Raw genomic sequence first — 27531 nt, 5'->3', positions numbered from 1 at the left:
GAGTACACACACCTAGTCACCTGAGTACACCAACCTTATCCTCTGAGTACCTGCACCTTATCCCGAGTACCCGCACCTTATCCCGAGTACCCGCACCTTTCCTCTGAGTACCTGCACCTTTCCTATGAGTACACACACCTAGTCACCTGAGTACACCAACCTTATCCTCTGAGTACCCGCACCTTATCCCCTGAGTACCCGCACCTTTCCTCTGAGTACCTGCACCTTATCCCCTGAGTACCCGCACCTTATGCCCTGAGTACCTGCACCTTTCCTATGAGTACACATACCTAGTCACCTGAGTACACCAACCTTATCCTCTGAGTACCTGCACCTTATCCCGAGTACCCGCACCTTATCCCGAGTACCCGCACCTTTCCTCTGAGTACCTGCACCTTTCCTATGAGTACACACACCTAATCCCCTGAGTACACCAACCGTATCCCCTGAGTACTTGCACCTTTCCTCTGAGTACCTCAACCTTATCCTCTGAGTACCCACACCTTATACCGAGTACCCGCACCACCCGCACCTTATCCCGAGTACCCATATCTTATCCGCTGAGTACCCGCACCTTTCCTCTGAGTACCCACACCTTTCCTCTGAGTACCCACACCTTATCCCCTGAGTACCCGCACCTTATCCCCTGAGTACCCACACCTTTCCTCTGAGTACCCACACCTTATCCCCTGAGTACCCGCACCTTATCCCCTGAGTACCCACACCTTTCCTCTGAGTACCTGCACCTTTCCTATGATTACCCACACCTTATCCTCAGTACCCACACCTTATCCTCTGAGTACCCGCACCTTATACTCTGAGTACCTGTCGCTTATCCTCTGAGTACCCGCACCTTTCCTCTGAGTACCCGCACCTTATACTCTGAGTACCGCACCTTATCCTGAGTACCCGCACCTTATCCTATGTGTACCTGCACCCTATCCTCTGAGTACCTGTCCCTTATCCTCTGAGTACCCGCACCTAATACTCTGAGTACCGCACCTTATCCTGAGTACCCGCACCTTATCCTCTGAGTACCCGCACCTTATCCTGAGTACCCGCCCATTATCCTATTAGTGCCGACACTTTTTTACATAGAAATTAAGCACTGATGATAATTTATGTCCCTATTTTTTTTTATTGTGATATACTTGTGTCGACTGCATTCCAAAACGTTGTGTTTGTAACTGTAACATATTTCTGTACAGTATATCTCACTTTCTACACTCACTATAATGCACTGCAAAAAAAGAGGCAAATCGTTAAGTTAAATGACAAATAGTTTTTGGGGGTAAAATAAATCATCAGAAACGTTTCCGTTACACTCCGCCTGTACACAGAGAGTACTCCCAATCCTGTGCCTGCTCTCTCACTCTGCAAGCGATGGCCTCCATGCACTGTCTGCCTGCTGCTGTCACCATGCTGTGCTCTCCCTCTATCACTTCTGCCGGACTCACCAATCCCTCCTGGCAGCGCAGCCAGACACGGACCTGTCCCAATCCCTGCCCCAGACCTGCAGGAGGCAGACGGGAGAGCTCCCCCTGGTGGCGCTGTGCTGCGCTCTTATATATACAGCTCAGGGAGGCTGCGAGCTCACACACAGTCACTGACTCGGGACGGAGGAGAGAGAGCTGTGCAGTCATCTGTGCACCCCACTCCACGGTCACGGTAAGCAGAGGGGTAAGAGTTACCTGGGTGGTGATAAGTGACTCCACCCAGCCACATGCCACTATCTGTCACTTTACTGTGGACAGTGAAGGTATTAATGTTACTTGTCACTAAAAAGTGATGAATAAAAGTTTTAAAGTTGGGTGTATGGTTAGTTCCAAACTTTTCCCTGCTATGGGGCGCATACAGTCAGTTTGCATTATGGCTTTTATTATGTTTATAATTGTAATTGCTGCTGTTATTATTATTATTATTATTATTATTATGATGATGTGTGGGTGTATGTGACTTGTATTGTGCAGTGTGCATCTGGCAGCAGTAACACGTGGGGGGGTTACATGATCCCCCTCTACCCAGAGTGTCAGTGTCCATCTCCCTGCTCTACACCCAACCTGTCCCGGAGAGCTGACAGCATGGTCCTGAGGTTCCCCCAGCAGTGACCAGAAGACAGTAATGTGTCATCATGTGTTTACGTGTCTGTAGTCACAATCACTGCTCTCTACAGTCTAGACAGACAGCTGTATACTGCTGTAAATGGATGCAGAGCTTATATACTTCATATTATATAGGAAAGGGTAAGGGGTTTGTTATCAGGTAATGCAATGAAAAGGCTCTATTGAAGCAGAACATTGAACAGATTTAACCTGGAAAATGCAGTTTATAAACACCTTTGCATGCAGCAGAATATCTATCTATCATCTATCTATCTATCTATCTATCTATCTATCTATCTATCTATCTATCTATCTATCTATCTATATATCTCCATCCATCCATCTGTATATTGCACTTTGTGCTGCTAAGCTTGTTACAGTTACCAATTGATTTAACTTACTGCATATATTCACACCTGTGCATTACTATTACTAGCCTTATATAGTACCAACGTAGTATTTGATGGAAGATTAGAACCACTTGGGTAGTCTTTTTGTACCGTTTGGTAACCTCAACACTATATAGGCAATTCTTTATGGCAGAGGTTCCCAAACTGTGTGCGGTGACTCCCTGGGGTGCCTCGGGACACTTGCAGGGGTGCCCTGGGTTGGTGGTCCAGGACCAATTCAGATTATTTATGGTCAATGTAATAGGCAAAACCAGTGCTGGTGGCTGCCAGTAATAAACTATGTGGCCAAACAGAAGCGAATCCTGTCCCTCACCACACAACTGACCCTAAGGATGACATATAAACGCGATCTACTTAATGTAATATTTCTTTCTAAATTTCTCAATAAGAAATTTCTGGCCTAGGGGTGCCGTGAAAAAATTCTGATATTCTAGGGCGCAGTGATTCCAAAAAGTTTGGAAACCACTGCTTTATGGCATGGCTCCACAATGATCACGGTAGGATACACTATTGCAACATCACTCATTTTCTGACAGTCCTTAATGGGATGTGTGGGAAAGTTCTCAGTGTTACCGGCCGTGGTGCGTCACTTTAGAATGTAACTCCCACCGTGAACCAGAGAACATACAAACTCTGCACAGATGGTACCCGGTTTGGAAAGTAACCCATGGTCTCAGGCACTGAGGATGGAGCTGTGTGTTCCGGCTGGCAGAGAAGGGAGTGCATTGTGGCTGATGTCACTATAGATATGATAATGTCGCCTTTGATGACACAGTGGTGCCATATAGTGCACGTGTGCATGACCCCTGCACAGTGAAGTTAACTCCTCTCACCCTGAAGCCATTTGTTTTCCATTGAAAGTCTGTGCAGCGTATGGGTACCCCCAGCCTGAACTTTGTCACACTTGTAGTAAATGGGTTAATTATAACATGCATAAAAAAAAGATAATGGCCATCGCTCTTCATCATTCATTACACCCTCTTCTGGAAAAATGCAGCCACACAATTCCTCTCATTAAATTGCCTTTCCCTTTGTCTCAGCTGATTGCTCCCTTTTATTTCTTAGGATGTTTTTCACACAACTGTACTTTGTGGTGCAAATTGCTGTCACTTTTATAGTAATTATCCATCACACACAATGGTGCTTTCTGTGAATGCTCCCTCTGCCTGGAGGAGAAGCACAATTTGCACATACACAATATACAGTACACAACACTGGCTCTGATCACCACCATCAGCACATAACGCCTTTATGTTCCTGACACAAACGCAGTTCCCGTCCGCACTGTCACTCCTCCGTGTTGTGAGTGGTCTCAGGACTGTGTTATGTGTGTCATAGTGACAGCTTGTTTCCCTGCTGTAGTGTGACTGTTTGTCTGTGAATTTTGGAGCAAACTGTAGAACTTGCAGGTATGCTGGAAGGGTGAGGGCAGTGTGTGGACTGATGGGTGACATATCCTGGATCACTGAAAGGTCTATACACAGGAAACAGGTGTGAGAAAATAAAAGGGGATTTTACCTGATCACGCGCAGGATTTTAACCCTTGAATCTCTGTATTTTTCCCCCCTTAATTGATGCACTTGCAGGTTTGTAATTGGCTTGCTTGGTAGAGAAAGATTTATAATGATAACTATTGTCATTGTCTCTGCATTGCTGTCTCCAAATGTTTTCTAATGGTGCAGAGCCACTTCTGTGCAATGAAGGGGGTGTGGCCATGCATCGCGGGGGGCGTGACAAGCGCTACCAATGTTCTGGACCGACCCCTTTCCTTTCAGCGCTGCATTACAGGTGCGCCCAGCAAACATTCACCGCTGCTCTGTGAACGGAACCTTCCTCAACTGTCCAGCCGAACGGGACAATGCAGTCGCAATCGGGAAGGTGGGATAGTGACCACAAATTGGGACTGTCCTGCCTAAAGTGGGACAGATGAGAGGTACACTAATCACACATGTGTATGGTCTATAGTGGTTGGGGTGAGCTGTTTTTGAGTTACTGGATCATCACTGTGATGTCTGGGGGTGATGCAAAGACCTTGCAGTAGCAAGGATATAGGAAATGATGGAGATATCTCACAAGTTTTGGTTGCATTCCCCATAAGTACCAAGTTCCGGAATGCTACACTTTCTGGAGCTTGGACCCGTTAGCCTATGGGCTTCTTTCCGAATTCTGCCCTAAGAGGGATCAAGCGGAAGGATTCCCGGGTCATCAACCCGGAAGTCCGGTCATCACAAAGGACAGATTTGAGTAGCGATTCTAGATACATATGAGCATTATTAACGCTGGTATCTACCAGATAAGTGGCGGGATGTGGCGTAATGCGATGTATAGTACATCCCACACTTAACAGTAGCAGTGTTACAGCTTTTTGTCTACTACAACTTTGCGATCACAGCGAGACAGTTTTGAGACATCTTTTTTCTCTGATACTAATCTTGAAGACAGAATCGATGTTCTAGAGCAGGCCTGGTCAGCCCATGGCTCTCCAGCTGTTGTCAAACTACAAGTCCCAGCATACACCCCCCCACACACACACCGATCAACTTGTACAGAATGCTGGGACTTGCAGTTTTGCAAGAGCTGGAGAGCCAAAGGTTGGTCAAGCCTGCTCTAGAGATTTATGGTGGGATGTACTAAGCATCACTTCCGCGATGCAGTACATGCTGCCACATACCGCAACTATACTAATTGCATGTACTAACATATCTTTTGCGATGTCAGGACTTCCGGGTTTCGGCTGCGGGAGTCCATACGCAGAGGGATGCGGAGACCGTGGGGGAGTGCTTTGAGGGATCCGATTGGCTTAGTACATATGGGAATTGCAGCCAAAGCGGATTTTGGATGCATTTTCCCTTTAGTACATCACGCCCATAGGAAGGGACTGTGTCACAGTATCATCTGTTACACCATAGCATACCTCCCAACATGACCCTCTCCATGAGGGACACAATGCTCTGCTCCTGGACTTCCCTTTTAATGTATTATTGCCATCACCTGCGCTGTAACACCTTTCTTATCCATTAACCTGTTCAACACAGGTGCCGGTAATCATAAATTAAGAGAAAAGTCCAGTAGCAGAGCATTGTGTCCCTCCTGGAGAGGGTCGTGTTGGGAGGTATGCCATAGTTACTTATCTTAATACATCGCTTGATAAAAGTCTATAAATTTGCAATTAGTAAAGCTTTGTATTTTAGGACTCCAGTTATAGGGCAGTGTACATGTACTGTACATGTATATGGTGCTGTACAGACAGGGTTAAAATCATTGATAGTAATTCATATAGCACTGACATATTCCGCAGCGCTTTACAGAGAATATGTTAGTCATTCACATCAGTCCCTGCTCCAGGAAGCTTACAATCTATATTACCTACCACATATACGTTTGCATGGGGTTGGGTATAAAATGCTGGCGGTCAGGATGCCGGTGGTCACATGACCGACCTCGGTATCCCGACACTGGTCAGGGGTAAGTATTTTACCCCTCCCCTAACCCGTGGGTGTCGGCTAGGGCTAACCCTCCAGGGTTGGTTCTAAATCGGAGTTGGAGAAGGGACCTTCTGACGTCACTAGGGGAGGAGACACGTCACCAGGGGGAGGAGCTACGGCCGAACAGGGTACCTGAAAAGTACCATCGCGGGCTCTCTTCGCTCGCCACGCTTCGCTCGCCACCTGTTTACTAAAGGTAATAGTTGAAGGCGTGGATAGTAGAGGAACTATCCCGCTGGCCTAGCTCCTCCCCCTTATGTCGTGGCTCCTCCACTGACGTAAAAGGTCCCTTAGGCCACTTGAATCTAGCATCAACCAACCCTCAAAGGGTGTCAGCTACGACCCCCCCCCCAGTACCTAACCCTAACTTTCTCCCCCCTGCCATGCCGGCCCTAACCCCCACCCCGTTACCCACCTTTGTGATGTGGGCTGTTGGTGTAGCAGTGCCGGTCTCCTGACGTGTGTCAGGATTCCGGTTTCAGTCACATGACCGCCCGGATGCCAGACACATCCCTTTGCATGCATACTACACTTTTTTTTTTGTTACAATCCATGGAATCTACTAGGATGGATTGTAGGAGGAAATTGGAGTGGCCGGATTAAACTCATGCAAACGTACAAACTCCACATAGATAGAGTCTTTGTGGGAATCAATCCCAAGGCTTCATGTTGTGAGGTAGCAATACTAACCACTATGCTGATTGATGCATACCATGTATATAGCAGCCGTTCACTGAAGCAAGAGACAAGAGGCCCTGTTTGCTAGACTTACAGTAAAAATAATTGAGTACGTTGATCCCTAGACTCCAAATGCAGCTATTTTTGATTCATCCAGCGAGCACAGACCGTGATCATCCCACCTAACAATGGGTAATGTTCTGAGGTCTGCATTCACTTTCCAGTGTAAGTACCTGTACGGTAGGCAGTACAAGGCACCAGTGCTAGCTTTGTACAGTATCCGCAAGAATGAAACTTAGTTAAGTACTAAATAATTCCGTACGGATCAGTCACCCAGCTAGCTCCTGTGGAGGCACAGAAAGAAACTGCACTCAGGAGTATATAATAGCGATGGATGTAATACGGGCAGTAAGTGGGCAATAGGAGCCGCTTTAAGTACTGCGTCAAATGATAGAGCCGTTTTGATTAAAAATAATAGTGAAAAAAAACATCTACGGGTATATCCAAACGTAATTTCATTAAAATGAAAACTGTTCTTAATTCACCACTGAACAACGAGCCCTGAAACAAACTCACCGGCTTAATCAATTTGACAAGGTCAATTTCCACCTTCAAAGAACAGAGAGATTTATGAAAAATGAGAAAGGAGATTTAGTTTGGCCTTAAAAGCTGCAAGGAACTAACAGGAAAAAAAGGAATGTGAGAGGGGAGAGGCAGGAGTGACAGCTGATGAAATGAGAGGGTGTGTGAGAGGGAGACAGCAGGGGGCAGAACAGAGAATGGCTGCTGGGTTTCTGTGAGCTGGATGGAAGAAAGGACTCACCAGGGAGCCTTATTACCCCAGTTTCGGGAGGATCATTTCTAAAGGGCATTTTCTGACATTTCAGAATGAGCCAACACTGTGGAAGTGTGATGAGGAAGGGGGCCAAGGAGCGGTGCGGAGAATGTACAGTAACATGTTAACGGGATTTTTTGAAATTAGTCATTTGTAAGTTATTTGAGGGAGGCGTTATAAACTATATGACATACTATGTTGTAAATATTATTATTACCATCTATTTATATAGCGCACCCATATTCCGCAGAGCTTTACATATATAAGTTCTTCACATTAGTCCCCGGTTCGGTGGAGCTTACAATCTATACACACACACACACAAATTCTCTAAGGTTGATTTTTGTTGTCAGAAACCAGTTATCCTTCCAGTGGGAGGGAACTGGAACCCCCAAAGGAACCCATGCAAACACAGAGAGAACATACAAACTCCACACATATACATACATTTTAATGTACTTTAGTGCAGAGAATATACTTGGTGGTAAGAGAGGGGGCATTATAATGGGTGTGGTATAAATAGGAAGTACATTGTTCTAATACTTTGTTTTGTTTATTTAATAATATGGGATTATTTTTTATTATAAATTAAGTATAAAATTGTTACTACACACTGACACTTGTAGTGTGTGTTTATCGTATGCCAAAACACAGCTGAAAACGCCTACTGGCCGCAAGGTGTTTATGTATGTATTTAGAAGCCTCTAAAAGTTGTTCCGTCACTCTTTCTCGGGCTACGCTAAAGCAGTCATTTGCTGTGACTTCTTATGCCTGCTAAAACACATACAAACCGCGTCGCATTTATGTGTGTGTGTTTGGACGCATCTACAAGTGTGCTGAGTTTGCGCATTTTTGTATATGTGTCTGTGTAAAACAGGACGTTAATACCTTGATCGAGTCAAACGCATGGAAACGCATTTTTTTAACTGCCTCTCATTGTGTTTGCAATACACTCCCAATTAAACAAATGAATCTTTTCAATTGTGCTGAAGCGTACCAGATACAGAAACGTTCCAAAAAATGCACGTTACTGAAAACACAACAATGCCGGTACAAGTATTTTTATCTTTACATCCATTTGCAAGCGTTAAATCGCATTAGAAACATCTTAAAACTGAAAATGGAAATGCTCGGGTGTTCGTAGACTAGCAGGTGTCAAGTTTTCCCAGTAAAGAATATAGCCTTGACATGACAGTAACCCCTGATTGTGCACAAACAAATTAAATTCTGCCTCACCCACATTACTCACTGCTTCCCACTGTGATAAACTCCCAGGATCCTTTGTGATTTCCAGGGTGACAGTAATCTGACAAAACAATAATCTTTACTTAATCTAATTTGTATAAACCTGTTTATCTGGCCCTCATTTGAAGGTAAATCACACAATTTGATCATACCTCGCTGTTTCATTCAGATCAGCTTTCTTTTGTCCCGGAAACTAATCACAATCCTGGTGACATTGTCCTGAAGTGCTGAGGAGTTGGGTTACCAGAGAACCTAGTAACCCTGCTGCAAATCCCCATTGTGAGTTCTAGCTCATGTGACAAGGTAATTAATAGTGTAACTATTTATTTAAACTTGTTTTGTACACAGGTGTTTGCTTTCTAAGACTTGCAGACTGGCGGAATCAGTCACATAGGGCAAAAGATTCTACCCGCTCTCATCCCTTTGTTTTACATGTAATAGTTCTATAACTCTAAACATTCACAAATGTTCCACACCCTCTGTCTCATTCTGTCCTGCAGACTTCCTGGACCTAGGTGTCTGGATCCGACGGTCAGCCAGAGTAAGCTTCAGTTTACACAGGCTGGCTTGTGCCTGCAAACATCGTGAATCGATTAACGATTACCGATGGTCGCCATGGTGATCTGAGGCTGCGTCCATAGACGTAGCACTTGGACTCTCACAAATGCATGCAGAAGGCATCTATCTCCTACAGACTCTCTCATGCAACCTTAAGGGTCCGATTCCCCAATTGGCGATACATTGGGAAAATTGAACATGTTAAAAACGCCCGATTCGCCTATCATGACCGTTTCATGCAGCCTAATGGCCTAAAGCTGGCCATACACTGCACGACAATCGTAGAAAGCAGCCCACTAATGACCACGTCCAGGATACGGTAATGAATGATGGTTGTTTGCAACCTGAAAATGACTGAAAACAGTCTGGGTCGTCAGGTTCACTTTCAAACCTGTATGACCGTTGTCCAACCAACTTCAGGCTATGAATGGAGATCACCTTCATGCATCGTGTAGTTTGTGGATGCACTTCAGCTGTGGGTCCGTCAGCTCCTCTCTTGTCCCTGTCGACTGCTAGGCCGCAGTGTATGGCCAACTTAATGCTACCCTTCCAACCTTACATTAAATGTTCCCCACCTTAACCTTAAAGACACATTTTACTGCCTAATCCAGACTTTCGCCCTCACTTCTACTTTGTGGCCTAATCACGAGGATCCCTACCTAACCCTAAACCAACCGCTGGCTAATTCCTAAATAAACATCTAACCTGCTGTTGTCCTCCCCTGATTTAGTTAAATACATTTAGCTGGCTATAAGATTTCTCTGTGGTTATCTCAGTGACATAGGCATAGATTTATCCCCCAAATGGAACTTTCTCATCTCAGAATCATACTGATGCTTACAGGGTCTCCGGATGCCTTTTTCCATGCTGTCCTGCCCCACCGCACATAGGGCTTTGCCCCTGATCCTACTATTGCAGCTATGGAGTCCAGTTGATAATGTATAGAGCACAGGGGTCACTTCGAAGACACTGAACCATCCTGTAGTCACACAAAGCTGTCAGCAGTTCTCCATTGCCTCAGGATGCAGTGATAGAATGGACCCCTGCCAGCGAGGGCACAGGAGAAGCTGCTAGGATTGCCACGGACGCCGCTTGTAAGTAGATGTATCAGCAGGCAGTGTGGTAGGTAACAGACTTAGAAGGGTAGTGTGAAAACCTGTCCTTTGCTTTTAACCTTTCTGAACCGTGCCTCACTTCCCACCCAGCTCCATATGTTGTCTGTTAGTGTTCCAGTGAGCAGTAATGTACATGTCATTGTCTGCAGGACTTAAGCTGTGTAGGGCTCTTGCGGCGGAATAAACTGCAGATACCCCAACTGTTATCAGCAATTGTTACTGTTTATAAATAATATACTACATTTACCTCTAGGCCCTACACACAGGCCGACATCACTGCACGATATGAACGATCTCGTTCATTAATGAACGAGATAACGTTCATATCGTGCAGTGTGGAGGCACCAGCGATGAACGATGTGCGGCCCCGCGCTCGTTCATCGCTGGTGCCCCGTCGGCTGTGCATGCAGGCCAATATGGACGATCTCGTCCATATTTGCCTGCATTTCTATGGAGCCGTGTGACGGGGGGAGTGAAGTAACTTCACTCCCCCCGTCACTGCCCCCCCCCCCCCCCGCCGCCGGGCCGCCTGGCGGTTGTATCCGCCGTCGGGCAGCTCGGCGGCGGATCGGCCAATGTGTAGGGCCCAGTTACAATGGCAATCAATTAATATTGGGAAGCATCCATCTTTCTAGAAAGCATGTGGCGTTTCAGGCCCATATATCGCTAAATTTTAGAGTAAATAAAGCGTAAAACAGAGAAGTGGAACTGAGTGAATAGGATGGGCCTGAGGTGGCCGCAGGATGGAAAGAAAAGTAACTTTTCCGCTCTCCGCCATGCACCTTTCCAGTCAGACTGGAAGTCCCACTAAGCACCGACTGATTTTCCTGAGGCAGTTTACAAACTGGGATGTAGGAGGTAAATTTACTAATAGGTGACTTGCTTCTTGCCACGTTTTACCCCAAAATGTAGAACCACAACCAAAACACGCCCATTTTACTTTTAGTATAATTAGCATTGTAAATTTTGGTGTTAAACAGGGTGAGAAGCAGCCGCCTGGAAAAGGCTGATATAGGTATACAGTAGGTCTGATGAAAATCTCCACCGATAATGATGATGATGGCTACTTTCACAAGCGGTGGGATAGGGGTGGGGCGGCCACACAGGCGTGCGTAACTGTTATCCCTTTCATACTGCTGCAGTAACCCAGGTTATTGTGTGGTCGACCCGGGTTGTAGCTCAGTCTGAAAGGGGCCAAGAAAAATATCCCTGGTCGAGTGACCCCGGCAATCCAACCCGGGTAGTGACCAGGATCGGACATGGGACCGACCCGGGTCATGGTGCGGCGTAAATGATCCAGGTCGTACCACATACCACCTTATTAACTTGCCTGCAGTAGCGCTTGGAGATGACCTCCAAGCGTCCACTGTAAAGCCGGATAGACCCAGGTCACAGAAGAGCCGGGATAACCGCCGTTGTGAAAGGGGTCTGAGCCGGGTGGCATCCAGGTTGGACCCGTGTTCAAAATGCCGGATGCGACTCAGGATTTTGATCTGCAAGGGGTATGTGACTAGAAGCGAAGATCTGTATTTATTACTGATCGCACACTGCGGCCTGTTTGCTGCAACTGTGAATCAGGCCTAGTGCCTTTAATTTTATCTTTCCAATATTTTCATCAATGTACTGTAATATATTTAATGCCACGCTTGCTGAAATAAAAACGTCATGTACAGAGACACATATTGCAGTCACTCAGCCACCTACTGTAGCCACCTACTGTAGCTCTTTAAGCAGGAAGGTGGAAAGTATGTACCTGTTACAATGTGTCCACAAGCTTTTCCTGTAGTCTTTGATACAATGTAATTAAGCCTCCCAGACAATGACCTTTAATTAGAAGAATCCCCTTTCATGGTCTTGAGCCTAATAGCCAATTGTGTGCATGTTCAGCTGGGGATGGTGTCTGTTTCCATTGTATGAGTATGGAGAGGTGATGCTGATATAATCGCTGGTTCTCCTAATCTGTCACTTTTAGGATTTCACATCCACTTTCATGTCCTAATCCTCTGGGTGCAACGTATCTGATCATCAGGGAGATCAGTGGCTGAATTACATTTTACCGCCTTTAGAGATATAGGGCCTGGTATTAGTGTACTGCATGCAACGCAGATCATATTTCCCCAGATGGCAGAAAATGCGTTTGCACCTTTTACATTGCAACACGGTTCGTCCAGAAATTTGCAGCGTTTAACTTGGTTTGCTTCTGACTATAGATAAGGTCAATAATATTTGTTTTATTTTTGTTTTTTTTATTTATTTACTCACACAAGTGTATTTACATGTGCCTTTATGCAAATATTTACCAACACAAAATGTAAACATTGAGGGATTAAGGGGGTCTATTCAAGAAGCAGTGAAAAGAGCGGAGAAGTGAGCTTGTGGAGAAGTTGCCTGTGGCAACCAATCAGCTGCTCTGTATTATTTTATAGTATGCAAATTATAAATGTTACTTCAATGCTGATTGGTTGCCATGGGCAACTTCTCCACTGGCTCGCTTCTCCGCACTTTTCACTGCTTCATGAATAGACCTGAGAGATGCAAATCATTTCGTCATATACCCCTGTTGCATCAGGACCCTATGTAAAGCCAATGTAAAACTTGCAATCAGCGATTTCTGTATTATCAGATAGCAATCATTCTTAGCTTGGAACGATCTCACAGAACTTGTAGTGCGCCCGCATTTTATTACATAACAGCTTGGGGGGGATTGAGCTACAGCACAAGTGCTAAATTAGTCCTAACGTTGCTACAGCATTTATCATGTTCCATGCTGGTGGCTGGCTGACTGAGGAAACCAGGTCAGTGTCACAGCCGGGACAGGTATTTCAGGCCACTGCCATAGCCTGCTGTATGCCTTGTATGTCTTGTAGCACTGAAGGATAGTGCAGACATTAACCCATTACTCACTGCACGGCAGGCCCCCCTTCCTCGCTGGCCGTGTGTCACATGTGTTTCTTGTTAGGGGAGGGGCACGAGCGGAGGCACATGTGGTTAGAAGAAGGCCATTTAGTCATCAAAGAGCGCGTGTACAAAGGAAAACAGATCTGGGGTTATTTTAGTCTGATTTCCATTCGCTTATTTGGGAGTTGTCCCCTCTTTAAGTCATTCAGTCTTGAAATGAAATAGTTTGGAAGGCTGATTAAAAGGAAGTAGTGTAGGAGTATTCTGGCGTCTCCTACAAATGAAGGGATAGAGGGGAGTCAGCGGTTAGTTTCACTTTTGATGATAAAGATTATAGTTAAAGTACTCCTCACATAGGGGGAGATGCATCAAGCCTTGGAGAGAAACAAAGTGGAGAGGTTACCCAAAACAGCAACTCGCTATTGTTTATCTTGCACATTTTCTTTGAAATAGTTTCATGCAATAAAAAAAAGGGTCATCTTTCATAATTGCTTATTGAGATAAAATGGGATATCTGTATTACACAGACGAATCGATCAGGTCTGAACTGCGCATGCGCCGCTGTGCGCAGGTACATGCCAGAGATGCGATCAGCATCTCAGCCTAGCGATCGCCTCTGCCTGATTGACAGGCAGAGGCGTTCACTGGGGTGGAGGGGAGGGGACGGGCAGGTGGTGTTCGGCCGCCGTTTTGAGGGCGCAGTTTGGGCGACGCAGGTGTGCCCGGAAATGAGTGGGGGGCGGGCCGCGGCAGCTGCGTGATGTCACACGCAGTCGCTGCGAGCCGGGAAGCTGCAAAAAGTCACCTACCAGTGCAGCAATGCTGCGTAGGTAGGGACTTACTCGCCGGGTGTAATAGCATCGCCGCCATGCGATGCTATTACACCCGTGTGGTGGGGGGAGGGCCAGACATGCGGGGCGGACTAGCCCTGTGCTGGGCGTCCACCCGCATGTCAGGGTGGCTGATCGTAGCTGTGAATTAGCCCCGGTGTTTCCTAGCCGCACGGTACAAATGTGGGTGTGAATTAGCCCTGGTGTTTCCTAGCCGCACGGTACAAATGTGGGTGTTTTGTGGGCAGTGTCGGAGTGGGGCATGACGGGCCCACCTGGGGAATGCAGTGGAAGGGGATCATGCTTAGGGGTGTGGCCAGCTGCCACAGAGGTTTGGTCAGCTGTTAGAGAGTACATGGTCTGGGCCCCGTGAGATATACATATGTACCCCTGTGGGTCAGTCCAACCCTGTTCATGGGTTACATGTCATCACTGCACAGGAGAGCTCAGTTAATCCTCACTCCCATTTATAATGTCAGCAGATCCCTTTGTGACTGAGCCGTACTGTGTAGTACCGAGTACACTCTCCTACCAATGTGCTATTAAATGCTGTGCACACAGGTGGTCATTCCGAGTTGATCGCTCGCTAGCTGCTTTTAGCAGCCGTGCAAACGCTAAGTTGCCGCCCTCTGGGAGTGTATTTTAGCTTAGCAGAAGTGCAACCGAAAGGATCGCAGAGCGGCTACAAAATAATTTTGTGCAGTGCCAGAGTAGCTCCAGACCTACTCAGCGCTTGCGATGACTTCAGACAATTTAGTTCCTGTTTTGACGCCACGAACACGCCCTGCGTTCGGTCAGCCATGCCTTCGTTTCCCCAGCCACGCCTGCGTTTTTATCTGGCACGCCTGCGTTTTTCCGCACACTCCCTGAAAACGGTCAGTTGACACCCAGAAACGCCCTCTTCCTGTCAATCACTCTGCGGACAGCAGTGCGACTGAAAAGCTTCGCTAGACCTTGTTCGTTGTAATACTACGACGTGCGTGCGCATTGCGCCGAAGTGCCGATTTTTTGCCTGATCGCTGCGCTGCGACCGAAATCTGCTAGCGAACAACTCGGAATGACCCCCACAGTAGCTGAGGTCTGATGCTAGCTAGCAGTTGCATCTGTATAGTGTGGAGAGGAGGTGGAGTTATCCCATAGGGGTACATTGTGACCTCAGCATTCAGCCTTTGCTGTGTATGTAAGTGTTGCAGAGAGTCTGCATATCTGTCTGTATATATCTTTTTATCATCTAGTCTCTGCCGGAATGGAGTGAAATTAGTTACAGTTCCCGAAGGAACTGACTTCGTTTGGACTGACACAGTGCTTGCTTACCTAGAGTACACACAGTAACGTTCTGATTACTGTTAAGACCTTCATCATAGATTACATATACAGTATGTAAGTGGTTTCACATGAAATGATGGCAAGAAGCTTTTCTTTCATGCAGCGTTGTCATTCTGTTATTGTTACATTGCTTTCCTGTTATTGTAATGTGTCTGTCTGTTTTGCTGTTTAGCTGCTGAGTGTCTGGGATTTAAGGCTATTGTAGGAGCCTGTTGTAGTCAGGGTGTTAGGAACTGGTCGTTTAAGGATTAAGAGAACTATTTGGAAAAGTGGACAAACTAAACCAGGCTTGTGTAACCTGTATCTCTAACTGCCTCACAACTGCAATTACTGTACAACTTCTTACGGGCAAGGCACGCTGGGGCTTGTAGTTCCATCGCACCTGGTGAGGCACAGTTTGCTAACCTCAGCACATTTGTGGGTGTCTTTTCCTTATTTCCTTACTTCTGGGTGTCGTTTCCTGTGTGATTTACTCCCACCAATTTCCATGTAGATAAGGAAAATCATTTTATGTACCAATGAACGGTAAAGCCCCGTACACACGGGTAGAGATGTGCGCTGAGCGATCTAGCAGAGAACGCTCAGCACACATCTCTCCCCCACTCAGCACGATGTGTGCTGAGTGAGGGGCTGGGGGGGTGATCTCACTAGATTTGCCAAATCTAGAGCCGGCGATAGCGACGTATGGGACCGCACATCGCTGTTGCTGGCACCCTGCACACGGAGAGATCAGCGCTTATCTCCTACGCAGTGTAGTCAGATTGCTTATGCCCCCTACACACTCGGCGATCCGCCGCCAAGCTGCCCGACGGCGGATACGGTCGACGGGCGACCCGGCAGCGCGGGGGGGAAGTGGGGTGTGACGTCACCCGGCTCCATAGCAGTGCATGCTAATATGGACGAGATTGGCCTGCATGCATAAGCAATGCGGCACCAACAATGAACGAGCGCGGGGCCGCGCATCGTTCATCGTTGATGCCTACGATATGAATGAGTTCTCATTCGTTAATGAACGAGAACGTTCATATCGTTCAGTTAGATCTTCAAATGTGTAGGGCCCTTTAGAATTTAAGCATGGATCTCTCCGTGTGTACCCCCTTAATACACTTGTCTGTAATATTAGAAAATCTTCGTTGTTGGGACTATGCCTGGAAATAAAGGACATGACCTATAGTTTAATAGTATGTGGATAATATATGATATGGCTTTAGTCAAGTTAATTGATGTTGCATTCATGCCTTGAAATATCCATTCATCTCATTAATGTTGTCAATTCTGTTTTTCTCCCAGCAGGTTGTTTTCCTACTTACCCTCCGCACAAATGAGTGCCGCAGACTTTGCAGCCGCTATGGACTATATGGAGAGCATCAACTCCTCTGATCTAAACATCAGCTGCTCATCTGGAGACTGTATTATCCTGGAGTCTGTATCATGCTCCAATACCTTGAACAAAAGTGCCCTGTTATACACCCTTGCTATCGTCTACATCTTCATCTTTGTGATGGGACTTTTGGCCAATTCCGTAGTCATTTGGCTCAACCTGCAATCCAAGTCTACTGGCTACGAGACCCACCTGTACATCTTCAATTTGGCCGTAGCGGACCTCTGCGTGCTTCTCACTTTGCCGGTCTGGGTAGTGTCATTAGTCCAGCATAACCAGTGGCCGATGGGCGAGATGACCTGCAAAGTGACCCATCTGGTCTTCTCCATCAACCTCTACAGCAGCATCTTCTTCCTCACCTGCATGAGCGTTGATCGATATTTGTCGGTGTCGCTGCGCGGAACTGTCGGTAAACAGAAGAGGAAGATAATACGCCGCCTGGTTTGCGTGCTTGTCTGGCTTGTTGCATTTGCAGTCTCACTCCCAGACACGTACTACTTAAAAACGGTGTCCTCCCCGGTTACCAATGAGACCTACTGTCGTTCCATGTACCCAGAGGACTCCTTCAAAGAGTGGCTGTTAGGAATGGAAATTCTTTCCATTGTGTTGGGATTCATCGTTCCATTCATAGTCATTGCAATCTTCTATTGCCTGCTAGCTTGGACTTTGTCATCTTCATCGTCCTCCTCCACATCTTCAGCTGGAGACCAAGAGCGAAAAATCAGCGGAAGGCTGATTGTTTCTTACGTGGTGGTATTTATGGTTTGTTGGTTACCATACCATGCCATGGTCTTGGTGGACGTCCTGTCCTTCCTACAGTTGCTGCCCTTCAGCTGCCTACTTGATAATTTCCTCTATGCCGGCCTTCATATTACTCAGTGCTATTCACTCCTCCACTGCTGCATCAACCCAGTCTTATACAGTTTCATCCACCGGAACTACCGCTATGAGATAATGAAGGCTTTTATATTCCGGTACTCTTCAAAGACTGGGCTTACCAAGCTGATTGACTCCTCTAAGGTCTCGGAAGCAGAGTATTCAGCTGTAGAGCAAACCCCAAAGTGAGGCATGTCAGTGACTGAGCTGGCTGTCACTTTCATTCACCACAGTTAGTATAGACTGACGGATCTGTGACCAAACTGACTCTTTGTCATTTCTGCCGGTGCTGGCAGGAGAGAAGAGTCCTCCGCCCATGAGTACAGCCTAATTAATACAGCTGGCGGTCCACCAAGCTACACTTTAATCACCAAGAGAGCACAAGCATATGAAGACTCAGGAGCAATAACTGCTGTGACCAGGGATGTCTCCAAACATCTGTCACAGAACTGTACTCTAAATAGGGCTTTAATGGCACTAAATGGTATGGGCACTTAGTCATGTCTCGCTTAATGTTCTGGCAGGAAGTGCATGGCACTTCTGTCACTTAATGGCCATAAAATGGTGCAAGGAAAGAGGTTACTGGGGAGGCAGCACGCAAATGTATATAATTACTATCGCATTAGTTAGAGGTGCGCATTAAAATAGACACCGTCTAGCGTAACTCACAGCTGTGCAAATAGATAACGTGGTAACACAAACCCAAACAATAAAATAAGCACCAATGTGCATTCAATGCTAAACATGTATTTATGTACATAAAAAATGCAATGTGCTATTACATAGCAAGAGTAGACTGCACACTGTGGGCCGGATTCCAAGTCGCATATAATGCAGTCGCAATTCTGGATGCCTCTGGTGATCGGGTGTCTTATACAAATGTCCTACTGTATTATGAGTTGGACGCATTTATGGAGAAGCTCCGCCCCCAGCACATGGCCGCCAGAGCAGCTGGCATCACTACACCTACCGCATGATTGGTGCAGAAGATGCGACTGGTAATTGTAGTCACTCTAAGTTCCGAATGTCAGCTGTAATTGTAGTCACTCTAAGTTCCGAATGTCAGCTGTGGGGGATGGAGCCGTTTTCTAAAATCCGGCCGCATTCAGACTTGTGTGCAACTCATAATCAGGGAGCGTATACTATTAGAATAAAGATACAATATATCACTCAGACAACACATAGTGGTAAATTTACTAAGGTGGGAGTTTTTTTTTAGAACTGGTGATGTTGCTTATAGCAACCAATCAGATTCTACTTAACATTTATCTAGAATCTGATTGGTTGCTATGCGCAACATCACCTGTTCTAAAAAACTCCCACCTTAGTAAATTTACCCCACGGAGTGGTGAAGGGAGAATGAGTGAGACCTCTAGAGAAGTAGCTTATTCCCGTAGAACCAGGTTGCTTTTTTCTACCCTTGCCACTATGTATGCCATCTGGCTGATAAAGTGTATAATGATACTATTGTTATCCAATTGCACATTGTCATTCTGTGTACATGCTTGCATGTGTAATATTGATTGCGCATTGGTGGCTGCATCACTAAATACATGCATCATTTTTATTCGTTGCTAATACACATCTAGTTTGTGTAATTTTTTGACGTGGGTGTCCTGATACAGCTGTATCTATTTGCATAAAGTGACATCAACTTCATTCCTGTGTCTACAGGGCAGAGCACTCCCGTACAAATAAGACTTTAAGCCAAGTATTTCATAACTGGCGACCTCCCAGCCAATGAGGTAACTTAAACCCACAGGGTAAACCCAGCCTAGTTATATCATGTCAGCCACTGCGTATGTATATATGTAATATAAAACGTCTCCTGTAAAGCACGTATATATATTTTTCTATAGCTTATTGTATTTAAAAGCCATTTTTTTTTAACTGGCAGTTCTTTGTATTTGAAATTCAAACAGACCTTTATATATATATCTATATCTATATAAGTATTATCTATATTTTTTAAATATGTTATGTGTCCATTTGAAATGTTACTGTTTTTTATATTTTCCCTTCGGTGGTTTTGCTAATACACAAAAGCTGTTTTTAACTATTAAAGCTTTGTACAAACCTTTGCCGTCGTACCTTGGTGAATATTGGCCTGAAAAAGGTCTGGTGAGTTTATCAAACAGATGTATTAACCTGGAGAAGGCAAAAGGAAGTGATAGACCAGTGATATATGCAAGGTGATAAATGCACCAGCCAATCAGCTCCTAACTGTTGATTTACATATTGGAGCTGATTGGCTGGTTCGTTTATCACCTTGCACATATCACTGGTTTATCACTTCCTTATGCCTTCTCCAGGTTAATACATCTGCCCTAGAACTTGCCGCTGTTAGACAACTCGCTGGATGTACAGGTCAGTGAGCTGCGGTCAGCTGGAGCATCTTCGGTAAGAGACAAATGAGATCGTCTGATGGAGAATAGTTAATGGGAAGATGCCAAAAAAGGGATGCACGGGTCGAGATGTTATAAAACCGATCCGAGACTTTAATGAGAAAAACAGAGGATTTCTCTACTACTGTCAAAGGAAATAAAATCACCTTAACTGAAGAACACAGACCTGGCTTTACTTGCTGCAGAAATTAATCAGATCGCTATCCCTGAATTATGTTTCACATGATGCTCAGCCAGCCTGAGGTCAAAAGCCTTAAGTTCTGTGTGATCTCAGCGTATTCTTCATTGAGCGTAGACTGTCAAGACTCAAGACACATTAAAGCTCTACCTCTCAATACAGAAGTATCATGCTGTCTACCAAGTTGACTCTATTTATTCTGATCCCCTTAATAAATTCCATTATTCATTTTTAACCCAAGCACATTTGAATTCACTTGCTGTGTGACCCTTTATCACCCCCGCTGGGATTAGAGCCGCAGTACCAGGGAATATTTGGAAAAGTACTTTAAGAAAACAGACTTTAGGTGAATAAACAACCTCAGAGCTTATTGGAGTGACAGAAAGGAGAGAAGAATGTACGGCAGGCTCTGTACACATAATACATACACAAGTTCACACTAAGCTCTCAGAAAACAGACCCTGCCTGTAATGTCTGCTTTGCCTGTGACCTCAGAGCACCTTGCTCATTACTGGACTTGTTGGAACAAGGCCCTTTACTCAGACCTGCTCCCCTACCCCCTACACTGTAATGAATTCCAGACGGAGACAGAAAGGGTGGATAGATCAAGCACCTCTACCCCCTAGGCTGTGAGGACTGTGTCCTGCAGGGTGACAGCTACAGATGTCTTGACAGGCACAATGATTGGGCAAGTTGCAAAGTCATGTTCTGAGCTTGGCACTGTGTCTTCCTGCAAGCCATGGAAATCTAAGCAATATCTACAGTATATGCAGTGCCTGAAGAAAAGCGGCGTAAGGAATCTGCTCATTTTCCCGTGCACCTCTTTGGGGTGCAAGAAAAAATGAATAAAGATATGCCGCCGCAGAGTGCCGTCCAGTGACGGCTCCAGAGGTGGGGCTGCAGCAGAGTCCAAGATTCAGATAGCGGAGCCACGCCTACTGCCACCCCAAACACTGCCACACATCACCAGTCTGGCAGTTGGTGTGGCTCCCTTATTTGAATTTTGTACTGCAATGCAGCCCTATTCCGGAGGAACCCGCAGCACATTGCCAAGAATAGAAGAGCCCCCTGGAATAAACAGTGACCATGAAGAGAATTCACCCGCATCACCCACAGAAACGGTAATCAGTCTGTACCGTTTAGATGCCTTTAGACCACTTATGATATTCACGTCACTCTACTTACGACAGCCCTTTACCAATTGAATTAGGAGCAAAGGGGGGTGAGTTGCTGCGGTAACGGCGTAGACATGCCGGTAGTGGCAACTGAACTTGCCCCTCAAGGCCCAATTTCACCCAAGACTTGTGGATTTTTGTACGCAGCCCTATTGGGTTGAGAACAAAAATCCATGAGTCCAGCGGAACCATAAGTGCGGCATATAGCACTCACTCGGTGCAACATAGTCGCGACTAACTGAATATGTAAAGTGCTTCCAGTTCCAGGATTGCCAGTATTGTGCGGGAAAATGGTGCCCAGCACAGGGCTAGTACGCCCCGCATGCCAGGCCCTACCCCCCCTCTCCCGCAGACGTGTGAAAGCATTGCACAGCGGTGATGCTTTCGCACCTGCCGAGTAACTCCCTGCCTATGCAGCCTAGCTGTGAAGGCAGATGGCTACCTGCAATGTTTTGTGCTGTGCGATGGTTTTAACGAATAATCCATTCGCACAGCCGATAGCAAGGTGATTGACAGGAAGAGGGCGTTTGTGGGTGGCAACTGACTGTTTTCTGGGAGTGTTTGGAAAAACGCAGGTGTGTCCAAGCGTTTACAGGGCGGGTGTCTGGCGTCAATTCCGGTCCCGGACAGGCTGAAGTGATCGCAGCGTCTGAGTAAGTTCTGGGCAACTCAGAAACTACACAAACATTTTTTGTACCGCTCGGCTGCACATGCGGACGCACACTTGCACAGCTAAAATACACTCCCCTGCGGGCGGCGACTATCTGATCGCAGCGCTGCAAAAAATTGCTAGCGAGTGATCAGGTCTGAACGACCCCTATATTGCTCATTTTCTCCCTCCTGAGCGATATAGTTTACTATATCCCCCAGTGTGTATGCTGCCGCCGCTGCCGGGCTGTGTGCTGCCCCGCGGGTTGCTAACGACCCTCGGTCTCGGCTGTGCAATCAACTCAATTTGAACTCATCATCCAAAGCTGCATGCTCCGGCCGGCCGCAGCATGACGTCACTGTGCAATATCATTAGTGATATCGCACGGTGTGTACGCCCGCCGTCGGGCGGCCTGGCGCGGGGGAGGAAACACAAGGCGATGTCGCTCACCGAGTACATCGCCTAGTGTGTACCCACCTTTAGCCTCACTGATGGATCTATCCCGAATGATCCTAGAAAAACTATGTGAACATTGTTCACAAATTGTCATATTTGCCTGCTGTTAGAACCTTCCCTCCAAGGAAGATCCCAGAGGGGAGGAGCTACAAGTGACAGGTGAGGAAGGGGGTGGAGATGTATGCAGTAGGGGATGGTGCAAATCCCACAAAATGGAGGCAACACGTCTCCATTTTGAGGAACGGACCGTGTCGCCCCCCACCAAACGCCCTCAGCCTGTCAGTCAGGCTGGGGCTTAGGCAGTGGTGCAAGTAGAAAAAATGTGTTACGGGTACTGTGTGCGTGCGCCGAAGGCGCGCGCGTCAAAAATGGGTGTGGCCAAATGCCACATGGGGCGTGGCCAATGAAAATGGTGGCGTGGTACACATATGGGGGAGGGGCAGATACACGTATGACCCCAATAGTGCCAGATACACGTTGCCCCACAGTGCCAGATATACATTGCCCCACAGTGCCAGATACACATTGCCCCACAGTGCCAGATACACATTGCCTCACAGTGCCAGATACACATTGCCCCACAGTGCCAGATACAGAAATGTCCCCAGAGTGCCAGATATACATTGCCTCACAGTGTCAGATACACATTGCCCCACAGTGCCAGATACACAAATGCCCCCACTGTGTCAGATATACATTGCCCCCCGTGCCAGATACAGAAATGCCCCTACAGTGCCAGATATGCCCCCAGTGCCAGATATCCCCCAGTGCCAGGTATACATGCCCCCCCAGTGCCAGATATCCCCCAGTGCCAGGTATATATGCCCCCCTGTGCCAGATATCCCCCAGTGCCAGGTATACATGCCCCCCCAGTGCCAGATATTCCCCAGTGCCAGGTATACATGCCCCCCCTGTGCCAGATATCCCCCAGTGCCAGGTATATATGCCCCCCTGTGCCAGATATGCCCCCAGTACCAGATATCCCCCAGTGCCAGATAGAAATGCCCCCCCCCCCCCCAGTGCCAGATATCCCCCAGTGCCAGATAGAAATGCCCCCCCCCCCAGTGCCAGATATCCCCCAGTGCCAGGTATAACATGCCCCCCCCTTCCCTGCTCACCGCTGCCCGCTGCCGTCCTGTCTGTCATGTGAGGGAAGCAGAGCGCAGCCTGCGCCTCTCCTTCCCCTCAGTCTCCGGCGGGTGTCTCACAGTTTAATTCAGCGCCGATCCGTGAGCCAATCAGAGCTCGCGGTGTGAGCTCTGATTGGCTCACAGATCGGCGCTGAATTAAACTATGACACCCGCCGGAGACTGAGGGGAAGGAGAGGCGCAGGCTGCGCTCTCCTCCCCTCACATCAGCGGCGGGGACGGCGGGTGCGGCGTGGAGCAGCAGAGGGAGGGAGGGAAGAGGAGCGGCGGCCCGTCGGTGTGGGTACGGCGTACCCACGGCTAAATTCTTACGGGTACGCCGTACCCACCCGTACCCGCCCACTTGCACCACTGGGCTTAGGGATCACTGCGTGCGAGGATGCAGGACCCGTTCTGCACATGCACAGTGTCCCCACCATTGGACTTGTATGCCAACCATCAGGTCAACAGCATACAAGACTGAATTAGGCCCTTTCTATATTGCTGAATATGGCAGTGACACAGACTGTCATTATACCGGCGCAATTTCTGAAATTAGAACCCCCTCCCAGTTGTGCTGCTGCACAACAACAGGTCCCCCTTGCAAAATATACATTGTCTTCGCCAGTAGCATAATGCTCCTTTTTACCAGGCTTATTACCATTCAGCTTCTCATTGCTTCATAAACTGACATGCACCAATGCGCATAATTGTCAGTCTGTATGAGTGACATTTCATTGAACACGCCCCTTCCCTCCAGTCGTAAGTCAAGATACGTGCATTTGCCTTCTGAGCCTATGCAGAGAGAAATCATGCAGGTTGTGCTACACATTCTTGTGCAGTACAGATTTGTTCTAAAATACAAGAACAAATTGTGAGCCCAGGAGTTGCTGGGTGGGAGGCTCATTGAGCCTAATTCATACCTGATCGCTAGGGTGCGATCAGGTAGTCGCCGCCTGCAGGGGGAGGGGGAAATCGCTGTGCAGGGGTGAGATCGCATATGCAGGAGAGCTGCACAAACAGAAGTTTGGGCAGTCTCTCTGCACAGCCCAGGACTTACTCTTCCAGTGCGATGATCGGGGCCGGAGCTGACGTCAGAAACCCTCCCTCCAAACGCCTGGTCCCTCCTGCGTTTTTCCGGACACTCCCTGAAAACGGTCAGTTGCAACCCACAAACGGCCTCTTCCTGTCAGTCACCTTGCGATCGCCTGTGTGATCGCTTTTCTTGCACCACCCCGTTGCTGACCGCCACTCCCCGTCGCTTCAGCCCGATGCGCCTGTTCAGACCTGATCGCAGGCTGTACGAAAACGCAGCCTAGCGATCAGGTCTGAATTAGTCCCCTTTGTATACAGGTCTGAAAGCTGGGACACCTGATGCTGAGATTGTACATTAAGGTAAGTCGCAGGAAGGGAACCCTTCTCACCTGTACTAACCTGGGGAGAGGATTCTTAATGTTCTTTTTTTTTACTGTATAGAAACAACTTTTAAGTGGTTTATGAACACACAAGTGGTGACAGGACACCAGACAAACCACCTGTTATTTACAGATGTGCCATTTTGTCTGACTGATACCACGTTCTGTGCTCCCAGCACGTTTCCATGGGGTGTGGTTCGTTTTATTGACAGTGTCTAGGTCGACAATGTTTAGGTTGACCACTATAGGTCGACAGTCACTAGGTCGACATGGATGGAAGGTCGACAGGGTTTCTTGGTCGACATGTGTTAGGTTGACAGGTCTAAAGGTCAACATGAGGATATATTTTTTTGTGTCGTTTTCATAAAGTGACCAGGATCCCAAATTAGTGCACCGCGTCCCCTCGCATGACTCGCTTCGCTCGCCATGCTTCGGGCATGGTGCCTACGCTCCGCTACCGCTTCGCTAGGCACACTTTACCGTTACAATCGTAGTCCACGTGGATCGTTAAGTATGAAAAAATCCAAAAAATAAATAAAAATGTGAAAAACTCATGTCGACCATTAGACCTGTCGACCTAGAAACCCTGTCGACCTTCCATCCGTGTTGACCTATAGTGGTCGACCTAAACATTGTCGACCTAGACACTGTCGATCTTCAGACCGGATCCCGTTTCCATGTAAGCTATGTAAATTGCACACTTACAGATACACTGCTACATAATCTGTGCTGCAGGTTTGTGTCTGTGAGCCTGACCCAGATGTTTGCACAGGTGAGTCGCATTAAGCATGCGTCATGATTGATTGCAGTGAGAATTTAGATGCAGGGCGACAAATAGCGCGTCTTTGTACGCCAAGGTGGATGTCTCTGTACAAATTCCAGCGGCTGCAGCATTATCGTAGTTTCACAGTAACGACACCGTGGAGACGGGATTTGCAGAAACTACTGAATCAGGCTCTTTACTTTTATGCTCTAAGGCTTTTTATTTTCAAACAACAATAAACCCTATTAACAAGTGCGTTTTTGAAGAAAAAAAATAATCATGTAAAATACAAAACACAACGACTAATTGTAACATATGCTGAGAAATAGGTGATGATTGCACAACAGAGCTGTAATAAGCCCCGCTCCGGAACACGGTTGCTGAGTGTTCCAGCCAGGAGTTCCATGGCCGACTGCTGAATGTATCATACTCAGAGGAGTTAAAGAAAGCTTTGCGCTGTACAACTTCAGTCATCGCCCTCTTGACTGTGGCTAATGGACCCTCATGAAGCAGCACTTGGATTATTCATTTCCGGGCCTGGTAATGAGGGTTGTGTGCTAGCATTGGCTGCAGGAAATCAGTCATTACTGTAGGAGAATAGGTGGCCAGTGCTTCAACAAGGGGGCTGTGTGCAGAGGGGGTCACATGGCCGGTTATTGTGAGAGCTGTTCTGCAGGCTGAACTGTGACTTGGAATAATAGTGATGGAGCCTGATTTGGTGACAGATCATTATGAATCAGGTTTAGTAGGTAATACGTTGCTAAGACTAGAATTTCACCTAGGGTTACAGCGTCACAGAGGCACATGGAGAAAAACATACACATTTAGCAGACCATTTATCATTAAATATTTGCGGCTTGATCTGGGATTTTCGGAAGTTAACTGCAAATATTTAACATCCCCTGAATGTATCATAGAGGGATCGCAGCAGATATCTCCAATACCTTCTGCGATCCCTTCAATCCCGCCTGCAGCTGCAAACCCCATACGTTACTATGGGGGATACGATGCTGCCAGATTTACCAAGTTCCAGAATGCAAAGCTACCGACATCTTACGACGGCTCCGAACCTGTGGGTGCTCTTTAATACACGGACAGAGGTGTAGCTAGGCGCCATGGTGCCCGGAGCAAGGGTGTGTTTTGGCGCCCCCCTCCCCTGTACTGAATTGGGGACCTAGCCAACATGTGGTGTCATGTTCCATTTGAAAAGAAACAATGTTTAAAAATTGGACCGTAAATTGGCAACAGGGCCGGTTCTAGACCTTGTGGAGCTCAGGGCGAAAGTTTCCTTTGGGTGGCTTAAAATAGGGTCAGTGTGTGCCGAAAGCTTGCAACAACAATTTAGGGGCATGGCAGTACAGATGGTGTAATGGTTAGCATTGTGGCATGTGACTGGCTGTGGTGCTGTGTCAGTGGGTTATGACTGGCTGTGGTACTGTGACAGTGGCATGTGACTGGCTGTGGTGCTGTGTCAGTGGTATGTAACTGGCTGTGGGGCTGTGTCAGTTGCTTGTGACTGGCTGTGGTGATGTGACAGTGGCATGTGACTGGCTGTGGTGCTGTGTCAGTGGTTTATGACTGGCTGTGGTGCTGTGACAGTGGTATGTGACTGGCTGTGGTGCTG

General features: G+C 47.0%; 1 protein-coding gene across 2 annotated transcripts; it reads left to right on the top strand.

The window, feature by feature from the left end:
- The first annotated feature begins 1590 nt into the window (after nucleotides 1-1590).
- On the top strand, nucleotides 1591-19319 carry ACKR3 (atypical chemokine receptor 3). Of its 2 annotated transcripts, none has more exons than XM_063933219.1 (2): nucleotides 1591-1668; nucleotides 16776-19319. In XM_063933219.1, the coding sequence occupies exon 2, from the start codon at nucleotides 16804-16806 to the stop codon at nucleotides 17926-17928; it is 1125 nt and encodes a 374-aa protein (XP_063789289.1). In that variant the 5' UTR covers nucleotides 1591-1668; nucleotides 16776-16803; the 3' UTR covers nucleotides 17929-19319. The 2 variants fall into 2 exon arrangements, with proteins under 2 accessions (XP_063789289.1, XP_063789288.1); XM_063933218.1 differs by having other exon boundaries at nucleotides 1603-1668; nucleotides 16773-19319.
- Nucleotides 19320-27531: the final 8212 nt, after the last annotated feature.

Source organism: Pseudophryne corroboree, chromosome 7 (assembly GCF_028390025.1).
Source record: "Pseudophryne corroboree isolate aPseCor3 chromosome 7, aPseCor3.hap2, whole genome shotgun sequence".
NCBI classification, from domain to species: Eukaryota; Metazoa; Chordata; class Amphibia; order Anura; family Myobatrachidae; genus Pseudophryne; species Pseudophryne corroboree.
This window is presented reverse-complemented; position numbering and strand designations above follow the sequence as displayed.

What these genes read in the sequence shown, in the direction of transcription:
- ACKR3 (XM_063933219.1), top strand. Translation starts at nt 16,804, where the DNA reads ATGAGTGCCGCAGACTTTGCAGCCGCTATGGACTATATGGAGAGCATC.